The sequence below is a fragment of the Schistosoma haematobium genome, chromosome 3 (assembly GCF_000699445.3).
Source record: "Schistosoma haematobium chromosome 3, whole genome shotgun sequence".
NCBI classification, from domain to species: domain Eukaryota; kingdom Metazoa; phylum Platyhelminthes; class Trematoda; order Strigeidida; family Schistosomatidae; genus Schistosoma; species Schistosoma haematobium.
The window spans coordinates 15,394,626-15,408,137 of NC_067198.1; the positions used below are offsets into that span (position 1 = coordinate 15,394,626).

The 13,512-nt window shown below is 37.6% G+C and overlaps 1 protein-coding gene across 2 annotated transcripts in view; it reads left to right on the forward strand.

The window, feature by feature from the left end:
• The first annotated feature begins 1,810 nt into the window (after positions 1-1,810).
• Positions 1,811-13,512, forward strand: part of NOL9_1 (Polynucleotide 5'-hydroxyl-kinase nol9) — a 28,339-nt gene continuing 16,637 nt past the window's right edge. The window contains exons 1-4 of one of the 2 annotated variants that reach the window (XM_051213109.1): positions 1,811-2,863; positions 3,875-4,014; positions 8,795-8,946; positions 11,987-12,045. In XM_051213109.1, the coding sequence (XP_051069053.1) occupies positions 1,887-2,863; positions 3,875-4,014; positions 8,795-8,946; positions 11,987-12,045 (1,328 nt within the window). In that variant the 5' untranslated portion in view covers positions 1,811-1,886. Of the gene's footprint in view, positions 2,864-3,874; positions 4,015-5,928; positions 8,947-11,986; positions 12,046-13,512 lie in introns of those variants that run through there. The other variant, XM_051213110.1, reaches the window with a different exon arrangement.

Genomic DNA, 13,512 nt, shown 5'->3' on the forward strand with positions numbered 1-13,512 from the left:
TCTGTTACATGATTAAAAAACTTGTTAAGGTTTGATAAAGGCTCAGAAGTTCTGAATTCATAATGCATACGGTATAGAAACTCGTCCACAGGGTCAGGTCTAGGGTTAGGTTTTAGGGTTAAGGTTAGAGTTAGGGTAAGAGTTAAGGTTGTAGCCTCTCACTAAACAACTCATCTCTAAAATCTGTTGCAAACCGACCGTATGTTAGCACCCTAACCCTAACTCTAACTTTAACCCTAAACCCTAACCCTATGGACGAGTTTCTCTGCCATATGAATTCAGAACCTCTGAACCTTTATCAAACATTAACAAGTTTTTAAATCATGCAAAGGAAGAATATCCACTATAATTCATTACTTTCTTATAAGATATTTTCACTTTATACTAACTGTCTTGTGATTGGCTAATAATTGCCAAGGTCATTTAAGATTCGTTCAAAGGTCGTCCCTAAATTAGAGCCTCGCCGACAGAAGAAACAGGGGAAGCAATTATTGGGGTACGAATCAGAATTGTGTAGAAAGCAAGGGCATATATAGTTATTAGCGTTAGCTATAACATCATTATAGTTCAGCCAATCCACAAGGAGGCAAGTGATGCTATCGTCCAATCGCAGTATGCCTTGTTGATATTCTAGGAGGCTCCATCAAGTTCTGACTGGGTGAAAATTCCTCGACTGCTTCAGGGACTCTGGAGGCTACGTCGCACCTCTTTAGAGCCGTCCTAGTAGTGCTTTAGATTTTCACATTTAGGGATCATTTCGATTGTGAATAGTTTTCAAACACTTTTTGGAGTTCTAAGAATTGTGAAGTTTGAGCTCCTGTGAGCTAATAGGATCACGGGGGGCGCGAATCTATGTATATCTATAACCGTATGCGGAACGAAAGCCAGAGCTATAAACAAATATGTCAAAATATTAGTAATGAAGTTAAATCACTGAGACTCTTGGTGTATACTTAATCATATCAAAGTTCGAATTAAGCCAATTAGTCACTCATCGTTGTCAAGTTGTTTGTCTGATGTCAGAATTGTGGGTATTATTATTATTACTTGGGTTGAAGCAGAAAATGTGAAGCGAAAGTCAGAAGCAATAGTAACTATTCATAGACATTTTTATTTGTCATTGCTTTGTAGCGTGGCGTCGAGTCGAGGTTGACTATGAACACCACTACAAAGGAACGCGTGCCAGGATATCCATAAAATCCCCCGGAAGCGAAATATCAGAAGGCAGTTAATGGGCTTAATCGAGATATATTTGCTGGCGATCTCTTGGTATCGAAAAAATACCGAGATCGTGTCAGGATACAAGCTTGGTTACTGAGCGTAACCGGATTTGCGCGAGGTCACAATCGAAGTGTAAAAATAATGGGTGTTTTTAGCACAGTTAACCAAAGAGCACATTAAGCAGTCACTGGTACAGTTGTTTATAATAACAGTTGTTTTCATTAAACCAATCGTGTTCTCGTGATAAAAATAAGTCACTACAGTTTAATGGGTAGTCGCACGTCATGGATATTCCAAAGCTCCCAACTTTGGGTAAATTTTTGGGTTTTCTTCATAAATATGTGCGCACTTCCCAAAAGTTTAATACAATTCTGGGGAAATTTTGAGATTTTAGTGCCATTTCCCAAAACTTCTTCTATTCCGTCTACAACCATTTGAACCATTTTAGTGAATTACTGGAATTGTCTACCAGAACTCGTAATCTCAGCACGTTACTTTGATATATTCAAAACGAGATTGAACCTCTACAGTGTTACAAACTGCAAAGATTAATATAGGTCGTTAGACCTCCTATCCGTATTACTAAAGACTGAAGAACGCCCGCTTTGGATGAAACCAGTTAAGGTCGTGTGAATGAGGTAGATTTGAACAGTAGTCGACAACTCATGTTTGCTTTCAAGAAGATTCCGCGTCAAAAATCTCAGGATCTGCACGATGAAACTGACGCGACTAGTAATCGGAATAAGCAAAAACTTTTTGTCACTATGTTTGAATCCAAACGAGCTCAGATAATTGTATACTTGTCAAGTAGACGTTTATGTTCCTGCTTCATTTTACTTGGTTGTGATACACACCTCGCAATTTTTGGTAAAGCAAGATTTACTCACTTATGTGGGCCAATGATCACTATATGGGGGGGAAATATAGGACCAAATCCTTCCAGCTCATATGATCTTTATTCACCTACTTCACACACTCCATTATCTATTACTCAATGCCCACACGAAAAATCGAAATATGTAAATAAAGATGCAACTCAGGGACTTCAATCTTCCGAAATCAAAGTTGCTCTAGAGAGTTTGTGTGATCTAAGTGATGCTCAAGTTTTGACAGAACGTCTTGGCAAAGAAATGAGTGTCTTTCGGGACCATGTGACTGTTTTACACTTCAGTCCTCATCGGAGTCGAGTCCTAAACTCACTTTCTGAGATTAAACGGTTCCGTTTTTTGTTTCATCTGCCATCAGAAGGCACTGTACCAAATGCCTCCTTAGCTAAGTTACTTGGGTTTACTTTTCTCGAACATGATGGGAGCCTTGGATATCAGGTCGCACCAGAAGTTTCACGTATTTCACTGAGACTTAGCTCCATCCCCGTAGTTGATCCATGTGATGATTATGTAAGGAAATTACTAATTTGTGGTCCGAAGGGTGCTGGAAAGTCATCTCTACTGCGTTTTTTATCAAACATAATCCTTACAGATGTGGAATATCCTCTTAAAGAAAAGTGTGTTGCAGTTCTTGATTGTGATATTGGACAACCTGAATTTACTCCGAATGGAATTATAAGTTTGTGTCTAGTCAAACTGCCATTGTTTGGTCCTCCGTATACTCATATTTCATCCACTAATGTAAATATTCTCCGGTAAGTTCTCGATATAACCTTGAAACTGCAGTTGGTGGTATTTTAAGCACGACATGAATGCTTCCAATCTAAAGTGCATTTATACTAATGTATTCCCCATTATCCCTTATTTGTAGTCACCTGTAGTCGATTAATTGATTTTTTTTGTAGTTAGTTCATAATTAATGGGGATTTTAACGCGTCACACTTACTTGGGCATTAATTTAGATCAATACCAAATAGATGTTAATCTGAAACTTTTCACAAACTTTGTAGAGTGATAATATCTACTGGTTAAGTGCTAAGCTGACACTTCATAAAATCCTTGTCGTTCACACCTTGGTTTTTATTTCATCAGGTGGCTTTACATTTCGAGATCACATTTGTGTCGAATTCCGTGATCATACACATATATACTTCCTGTTTCTGAAGTGACAGACAGGGTCTTAATATTTGAGGGCAAAAATAATTTGCGGACCCTCTATACAGTCTTTGAATTTAGTCTGTCATTATTTGATGTTTTATCTAGTTGACAGGATCATCATACTTTTGTGAAACATAATTGGCTCTTCGTAATATGCTGTAATGCCCAAATACATAAAGATACGATTCCCTGAAATCAAGCCGTGGTATGTTGTACTAAAAGATACCACGCTTCATGCTGTTCCAACCGACCAAGTTTCAGTAAGATAATTTATATAATTTGTGCTTGGAATCAAAATTATATCATCTAGACGATACAGTGACGCTTCTAGTTCTGAAAAACCTTTGCATCGTTTGTCTTTAGGTTCATTTCAGTCCAATGTTCCAGTAATTTCCAAATAAAGTAGTTACTGTCTATCATATTTGGTCTCTGCTAGTTTTTTGTACATATTTTACGTTGCATGTGAAGGTAAATATTCTGATTGTCTTGTACCTAGTCTAAGCATTAAAATATTCTGTCTCCCATGTTCTTCGTTTTGATGTTTCTAAATCGTTCATCCTCATCATCTCTGAATCCATGTGAATCTCTGAATATCTATTATATTCTAGTCAGTGTTTTGTCGGTTGCATTACACCCTCTGATGATCCCAGTTTCTACTTGAAATGTCTCAACTTTGTATATGATGCCTACGTTAATTTACCTGAACCAAAGCCGCGTTTACTAGTCAATACAATGGGCTGGATGCAAGGTATGTTTTTAGTCACCGTTAATCAAAAACTATTGTTTTGGTATTTATCACGATACCTATGTCTAAATAAATTTTTCTCTGAAATACTTTATTGGACGACGTCAGTGTTTCTACAGAAATTTTAAGTATAATTACACGACCCACCGTAAAACAAAATGCAAATATTTCCGCCTATGCATTTTGATTAGGAAAATCCAGTGTTTCTTCGTAACCTGACCATCGTCATCTAAGTAAACAGTTTTCAATCGGTACGTTTGACATTCGTAGGCCGTTTTTATCAATATTTATAACACTTTGCTGTCATTTACAACACAATCCATTACCTAAGAACCCTGATATACCGCACAAAAGCTTCCAAATGCCCTGGTACGGCCGAGGGTGGGGAAAGTCCGCTCCCTTCAAATGATCTCACATGACCACGCGTATACAGCCTCTGCCAGGGAAATCCTACTCACTGCCTTCTCGTGGCAGGGGTGTTGTTTACGAAATTGGGAGGACAAAAAGCGAATGTCCGGAGCTTTAACCGGATTGGTGGATATGGAGGATCCACCTAAAAGAGTTAGAAAACCCTGATTCCAAACCATTGGTGCACATGGGCTCCAGGATTCTGAGGAAACAAATGGCATATGAACCGACTGTTGGTTACCGGCTACAATGGGATTGTATCACTTGACATTTCACTGCATTGTGGATCAGATCTTTACGTCAAACGCTCCGAGTGTGGCCCCTCCAAGAAAACCACCTGTTTCGGTCTGGGCGCCCAGGCAGTATCACAGTCCACACACAAATCAAGTGACTTGTGTGGCACATATATATTCGGTGCCTGTTGTGCCAATATTTGAATTATTTTTTCTGGTTAGCGTTTTTAAGCGAGTTTATTTGTTTAAATAAATAATAATAAATAAAACACAAATGTCTGCTAAACGATGGATCAGTCATTATACCAGAGAAGATCCACTTAGTATTATAATGTTTCATAATCCAGAAAACGAACTTCGAATGTCCGACGCTTTAACCGGATCCCAAACCAATGGTGCACATGGGCTCCAGTATCCTGCGGGAACAAATGGCGTATGAACCAATCGTTGGTCACCGGCTACCATGGGACTGCATCTCCTTACGATGCTCCACTGCCTTGTGGGTTAGACCCTTAGGTCAAAGGCTCGGGGTGTGGCCCCCTAAGATAACCACCTGCTTCGGTCTGGGCACCCGGGCAGTATCGCAGCTCACACGCAAATGATGAACTCTCTATATCTATGGAAACTACATTTCTCGCTTCGAATAACAATCAAATTATTATTATTATTATTATTATTATTATTATTATTATTATTATTATTATTACTATTTTCCACATTATTCACCCTCTTTCATACTTATACAGCGGCTCGTCTTCGGTGAAAATTCGACTGTATCTAAACGTTCTCGAGTCACTGTCCGGTTGAAAATTATATATTACCACTGAATATGAGTACTGAAGCAGTTTTTCTGAAACCGCGTGCACCATTCAAACTGGCTGCCTTCAACGTTCGCACTCTTATGCAGGTTGGACAACAGATAGGGCTGACTATGTCTTTGGAAAGTCTTCATATCGATGTCTGCTGTCTATCCGAGACCCGTATTCAAGGCTCTGGTGAAGTACTACAAATTCGCTCTCCATCTGTCGCTTCGAAAAGCTTGTTTTACGTGCGCTTATCCGGGGACCCTGTGGCATCCTTGTCTGGTCTTGCTGGCGTTGGTGTCGCACTGAGCGCTAGAGCTGAGGCAGCACTAATCGATTGGATCCCCCATTAACAGTCGGTTATGTGCTGTTAGATTAGAGAGTTCCATCAAAGTGAGAAGAAATCGGCGTGAGAAACGATGTCTTTTCGTCATCTCCGCCTATGCTCCGACAGATTGCAGCCCGGATGCAATCAAGGATGAGTTTTACCACCAGTTATCTGTTCTTCTCCAGGAAGTGTGTTCGACAGATATTGTAGTACTAGCCGGAGACTTGAATGCTCAGGTCGGGCGTCTAGGCACAGAAGAGAGTCGTTTAGGTGGCCGATGGGGACTCGTTGGTCGCAGGTCAGATAACGGGGACCGTCTACTGCAACTGTGCACAGACCACAACCTGTTTCTGGCTAGCGGCTTATGCCAATCTGGGCCATCTTTGGCGCCTTCGTGATGTCAGTCTGGCTGTAAAAGGTCGGATCTACAACGCGTCGGGGAGAGCGGTTTTACTCTACGCTTGTGAAACCTGGCCTCTCCGAGTTGAGGGTGTTAGACGACTCTCTGTGTTTGATCATCGTTGTCTACGAAGGATTGCTGACATCCAGTGGCAACACCATGTTAGTAATGCAGAGGTTCAGCATCGTGTGTTCGGGCACAGAGACGATAATGTGATTGGTGTCACCATCCTGAAACACCGACTTCGGTGGCTTGGACATGTTCTACGAATGTCATCCCAGAGAATCCCACGTCGTGCATTATATGCCGACACTGGGACTGGTTGGAAGAAGCGGAGAGGTGGTCAGTGTATGACATAGTGTCGTGGTATGAAAGAAAGCTGCAAAGGGCTGGCTTCTGTTGGTTCTTCACGACTTCCTGGCTGGGGTCCGAGAGATGGTGCAACACAGTGGCTAGAGACGCTATCAGATATGGCTCAGAATAGAAGCCAGTGGCGATCCTGCTGTAACCTTCTTTTACTTTCTTCATAAAAAGTGGTTGTATCTTGCTTAAATGAAAGGTTTCTTCTGATTGTACCTTTCCGTCCCCTCATTATTACTACTATTATTACTACACTACCTTACACCAACCTCTTCGTTATTGTTCTCTTTTTCTTTACGCTCCTTACCTGTTTTTCTTCCTCTTCGAATTCTCATTGTTTTGTGTAGCGCATATATATTGGCGCTCTCTTGTACCAATATTTATGTGTTCAAATAAATAAATAAATAATCATCCCGTATTTTACCCCGTTGGTCCATACTAACTACTGGAAAATAAATTGTTTGGATCAGAAAGTTATTTTATCTCTATATGAGGCTCTTGTCTCATAAAATTCAATTTATATCGTTTTTGCGAAGTATCTTGACGCTTGAGTACGTAGAAGTGTTCAGAAAGGGTTTCATTTCCGATATTCAGTTTCAATACAAACTAAGAGTTGTCATCAGTCCGTGAAGTCACCGAATAATGGTATATATATTTTTGGTAGATTATCTGGTTAGGACCGGGTGATAATCGTGATCAGCGATTGCATCACCGTAATACAAATGGATCGTTTCTTTGTCTACCCCTAAGTGCCGAGTTTCGGCATTATCTCATATTTCCTCTCTCGGATTACATTTCCCATTCCTAATTTTTAGTTACCACTACTAATTTCATCATCTTTGTATTTGTGTTTATAATGTCATCTCTCTGTGCCAATGTAATGTAGTAAATTGGACTGATGCCTATCTGTACCAGGTTTCACGTTGCTTATCACCACCAACTAAATGACAACCTGAAAGCTCCTTAATAATACTTTTTTAGAGTAATTATCAATTGTTTTAACACATGAGAAATACCAGTTTTAGTTGGATTCTTTGTAGTTTTTTTGACATATTATTGGTAAAATTGGGACATAGTGGGCACACAAACATCCCAATTATGCATACGAAGATTTCTTTTGATCAGCGAGATTTTATATTACTCTCCATAATTATTTCTATTTGAGCCATAGCTACTGTGGTGTGTGCTACTTATATTGATATAAGTAGTATATGTCGCGAGTTAAAACGTAATATCTGTCAGCAGAAGATGAGGTGAAGATCAAGAAAGGAAGAGCGAGAGCACAATGGAATTTGTAAGAAAACGCATGTACAATGGAATGGGAGACAATGGATTAGTGTTTGCAACGGAAACAGTCCAGTTTGATATGATGCATTGATATTTTGCAAATTGACGATTGACTTTATTGAGATAGTCTGTATTTTTGTGCTAAATACATTCGATTGTCCCCACCCGTGTTATTGATCACTACACTACCAGCTTTTAGCATATTACAAATAAGATAATTCTTCCGAGCACTGATACAATGTTTTTCATTCATTTGTTTTCTGATAAGACATTTCGAAACACAGGTGCAGTATAGTTTCGTGTCATGGTTACTAGGCTCAAACGATCTGCCCCCGGATCATTTTAAGAATGATGGCGAACTAACCTACTGGTGACCAGTTTATGACATGTCATTGTGGAGTGAACGAAAGCTTTGTAGTATTAGGATCCGTCAGTCTATCACAACCCCCTTGTTAGGGTCGGAGAAATAGTTCAGTTTAGTGGTTTAAGACGTTAAATGATATGGCTCAACAAAACTAGTGTGGCTCCTGCTGTAGTTTTTGTATTTTTATAGAGAATAAAAGGAATTCCCTTAGTTGGAAGAGCTGTTACTCTGTTGTATTGCTGTCTGAGCTGTATCTCCCATTATATACTGTCTTTAGCTACTTATTTCTTCTTTTCGACTTTATTTCCCTCACCCTGTCATCTCTGTAATTGTGTAACCTATATCTATTTTGTTGCCAGTTGTACCAAGTTTAATGTATTTATTTATTTAAACACAAACATTGGTACAAGGAGGCACCAAATAGATATGACCCTCATAAATCATTCGATTTGTGTGGGGAATAGGATACTGCCCGGGTGTCCAAGCCGAAGCGGATAAATTTAGTGTATTGAATAACTAAAACTGATATCAAGTGTAATGTTCAAAATAAGTTTGTTCAAGTGCTATGTATATAAAATGTCATTATTGTTTTACTCCCAGGGCTTGGATTAACACTGCTGTTAGAACAAATACTCTTAGTTAAACCAGACCTGATCATTCAGCTTCGTACAACGGGATCTTCAAATAATCGCACAAACTCTCCAGATCTAAATAGTAGTTCATTAAAAACTATGGACACCTGGAATTCACGGGTAAGTTGTCTTTTAATTAGATACACATGATTCGTACATTGAACTTGTGAGTAGATAAATTGAGGTCAGTTTACTAAATGATTCTGGATTTCTGCCCTATGATAGGGACATCGGTTTCATCTAAACACCTGAAATCAACTCCGATATATATATATATATATATATATATATATATATCAGACACCCGATATTCTGTCGGCTTTTCAAGCTAATTATTGGTCCTATCGATTTCCATGTACTTCTTTGTCATTAGGTCGTCAGTTCAATTTACTTAATAGTATGTATAGATGTCATTATATGTGAAATAATCTCAGTGATTTAAATTTAAATAATCCCAACGTTTCGTCCAGCCAACTTGTCTAGACTTCTTCAGGGTAGTTATCAAAATCATCAAAGAAGTATATAACGATGCAAGTGAAATAAACAGGTTGAATAAAGAAATGGATCCAGTTACTTGATAGCTAATATTTGCCAAGTAGTTGTTAGCTGAATACCATCCTCTCTGTTTAGGCTGTTTTTATTCGCCCATTTATACAGCGCTTCTGCTGTCAATCTTTCTTTATGAGTTAAAACCTTCCTGAAGTATTTTGGTCCCTTCGAAATTAATCATGTGTCCTGTTTCTAACGCATGTAACGCTATCACAGACTTATTCACAAGTTTTATTAAGACAACCGTGGATTTGGGAATATATTTCAAACACTATTCGTTCCTTCAACCTTACATTCAATTGTCTGGATGTTTCCCCCACATAAGCTGAATTACAATTACAGTTGATCTCATAGACAATATTTTGTTCTTCCTTTGGGGACTTATCATTAGCTTTCACTAATGCCGATCTTATGGTGTCACACCCCCGAAAATACAGTTACATCATGTTTGTTTAGAATCCGCTTCATTTCTTCCGATATTTCACTACAGTATGGAATGACCATTGTGGACTTCCAATCTGTCAGTATACATTCTAGTTTAAATTTTCTTCCATTTCTAATAATCTTTAAGAACTTTTTTGGATAGTTGTTATCCCTAATTGTCGACAAAACTCTATTCAATTCAACTTGTTGGTCTTTCTTATCTGCAACGAGCTTAATACTTCTTTTAATTAAAGTTTTTACAACAGTGACGTTTGTACACAGCGCATGAGGCGGACCAAAATCTAAGTATCTTTCAGAATGTGTTGACTTCCTGAACACATTTATTTTCAACTTAATATTGTTATATCTTCGTTCAACCAAACAGTCGAGAAACGCTAGTTTGTGGTCAACGGATTCTATTTCCTTCGTTAGCTTTATGCTCTCCGAAATGTTGTTTACATTTTCAAACAATTCTTCTAAACCATTGCGTTTAATGATAATAAAAATATCGTCTACATACCGTAACCAGACCTTTGTAGGACATACACTTCTCAAGATTGCACTGGTTTCTAGAGACGGCATTAATAGATTCACTACAATCTGATTTGGATTTACGATGCCCATTAGGTCCATCTGAGGTTATGAAATGCTTGGAATTATGTTTAAGATCCACCTTATTGATATTTCGAGGAGACCTTTACAGACAAAAAGAAGGTATACCAATGGGTTCACCAGTTTTTCCGATTGTTCCAGGCATTCATGAATATGAATAAGGTGGATCTTCAAACTATGCTTATTGTGCTAGAGCCGGTATGATATATACTCCTACCAAACCCTGACTAATGGAATAGAGTTTAAAACCGCGACCAATAGATTAACTCTCAAGTCCCTATAGACTGGTGAACCACAACTTCTACTTCTCCAATAAAACATCAAGACAGTATACTACACTCTTATTGTTAGCAACTAAAATGGAGCAATAGGCTGGAAACAAAAAAAACTCTTTATCAGCAACATATTTTTAAAAAACAATGGAAATTCAATCATAAACCAGTGCACTAATATATTTTCACATCTCCATTCCACCGCATCTAGTATTCGAACTGTGGGATCAGTAGAGGCCTTTGTCTAGCTCCACTTCTTTTTGTGGACCACTGAAAATAACTGAGGTATTCGTTTATTCGAGTAAATGTGTGATTGCTAATGATGGAGAGACAGGTGAGGTCAACCTATATATATAGTGGAAACTAAAGGAAATTATCCCAGTCTTTATCATCTTGGTGGCGTCTTGATGTTAGTCTAGCCATAAAATGTCTGGTTTACAGCTTCGTAGTGTGATTTCGGAACCTGGTTCACCCGATTTAAGAATGTCTGGGGGGTCCGGTATTCGCTTACCATTTTCTCCAAATGATTTCTGACCTCAAGTAGCAACACTACTTTATTAATGCTGTGATTCGGTAATGTGCGTTCAGGGAGCATTGTTGACAGCTCAATTAATGTCGTCATCTTGGAACATCAGCTTTGGTTGCTTGAATATGTCTCACGAATGTCATGCCAGTGACTTCCATACCGTACATCATCTAGTGACTCTGGAATTTAGTGGTAAAGGTGAACGGGTAATCAGTTTGTGAAATGTCATTGTGGTATGAAAGAAAGCTGCTTAGGATCGCGATCTACCAATCCATCACGACTTTTTTTTGTTTAGATCAGAGAGATTGTGCGGTTTAATTATTCAAGATGTTATATGACATGGCTCAGAATAGAAGTGAATATCAATCTTGTAGTTTTCTATTATACTCCTCATAAAAGTGGATTGAGTCTTAACTGATGTGTTTGTTGGCTGGTTTTTTAATTAAACCGCATTTTTATTTATCGATTTGATTACTGTTTCTCTATTATTTTTTGACGAAAATATTTCATTTGTTTGGTGCTTTTTGGTGCCTTATTGTACCAGGATTTGTGTTGTTAAATGAACAAATACAATCCAAAATCTTTATTGCGTCTAACGGGTTGTTTCATCTATTATGCTTATTAATGTTCTCTATTCTCTATGTGATGTAGTGTCTTACAATATATCATTTCAGGTTACTTTTCACTGCTAAATAATAGTAATAATTTAAATTTAAACTTTAACAGTACATTACCTGTTATTCGTAATGTTAACTTTACTATTTTCTTTTTTCTACAGGACATTTCCAACGAGACATTTAATCATGATGTGATTCTTATAGAATCTGACGTCAAATTGTATGTTATATTTATTAATGATTATTACTGTCCAGATTACTTAAATTGGGTTGAAGTAATATATTTTTTAGTAAATCTTTATGATAGAACAAGCTTATTTTAGAAAATAATATAAAACATACACAATTAGTTATTAAATTATTAGATTACATTTATATCAATATGCTGATATTAATTTTCGGTCTATAATAACACTGAAAAATTATCTTTGTTATGATATCAAACGATTTTTAGACCAAATAGATTGTGTAGATTATATATATATTTTTTGAAATTTATTAATTAATATTAATATGCAGAAATATACCTTTTTTATTCAATTTTTATTGTAAATAGATTATAGATAATAATCTTTTAGCTAGTTTACTAGTGATAGCTAGTGATGTTTTTCAAAGTCTTAGACATTGAAAGCATCTAGTATATACATCCGCCTTCTATGTTCTTCTTGTCAGGTTGTTTTTATTGCCAAACATTTTGACTTTTTACAGTCATCACTCTGTGTTAAGTGTAATTTTCTAGGAGTGCTCCACTTGGTTATTTTCTTTAATTGAATATTGATCCTCAGATTCATATATGAGTTTGTGTTTCCTAGGATTGTCTCAATAGGTGTAAAGTCCTATGGTTATTGTCTACTTGTTACTTTTGAGTACAATGTATGATTAGTTAGTAACTGAATCATTTATTCAATAAACTAAGAATTTGACCATAAAGCACTGAGTTGTAGTTTGGATCCTTGTCACCTATTATGGTCTGGGCATCTGAATACTACCAGGTTAAGATTAGGGTTTAAAGTTAAGTGCACGATTCTTTAACTGGTTGGTAAGTACCATTAAAGTAAGTAGCGCAAATCGTAAATTAACCACATGGATGTTTCATTTGTCGATATTATTCAAGGACTCCAGCTATAATTATGAAAGTTGGTTAATTAAAATTCTGTTGTCTAAGGTACTGTTTTAGGACTGATCTTCGCCGACCATTTCACTTCTAGGTCGCATCAGCCCTCGTGGGTTGGTATCTGATAAAATCTCAGCACGGAATTGGAAAATACGACTAGCCCTTGTCACTATGTGGCGTTGGCGAAACTTCTACCTACAAATCAAAGGACGACTACACTGAACAGCAGTTCCTTCTATCATACTTTAAGGCTGGAAAATATAGCCTTTAAAAGAAAGTATATCCGTCGTTTATTAGTATTTGATCATGGATGTTTTCGAAGTATTGCTTGTGTGTATTGAGACCACTGAGTAAGTAATGTTGGAGTTAGACATCGGTTACTAGGTAAGGGTCACAAGCCAATTAGTGAAGTACTGATTACTTATCGACTGATTTGAATGAGACATGTATTACGTATGCCCAACTACCGCCTACCTCGATGGACAATGATGGCTGGTACAGGAGTAAGTTATAAGGAAGATAGGAGTGTCAAACCAAATGTGTCATCAGTCCATGAAAATATTGAGTGATGGA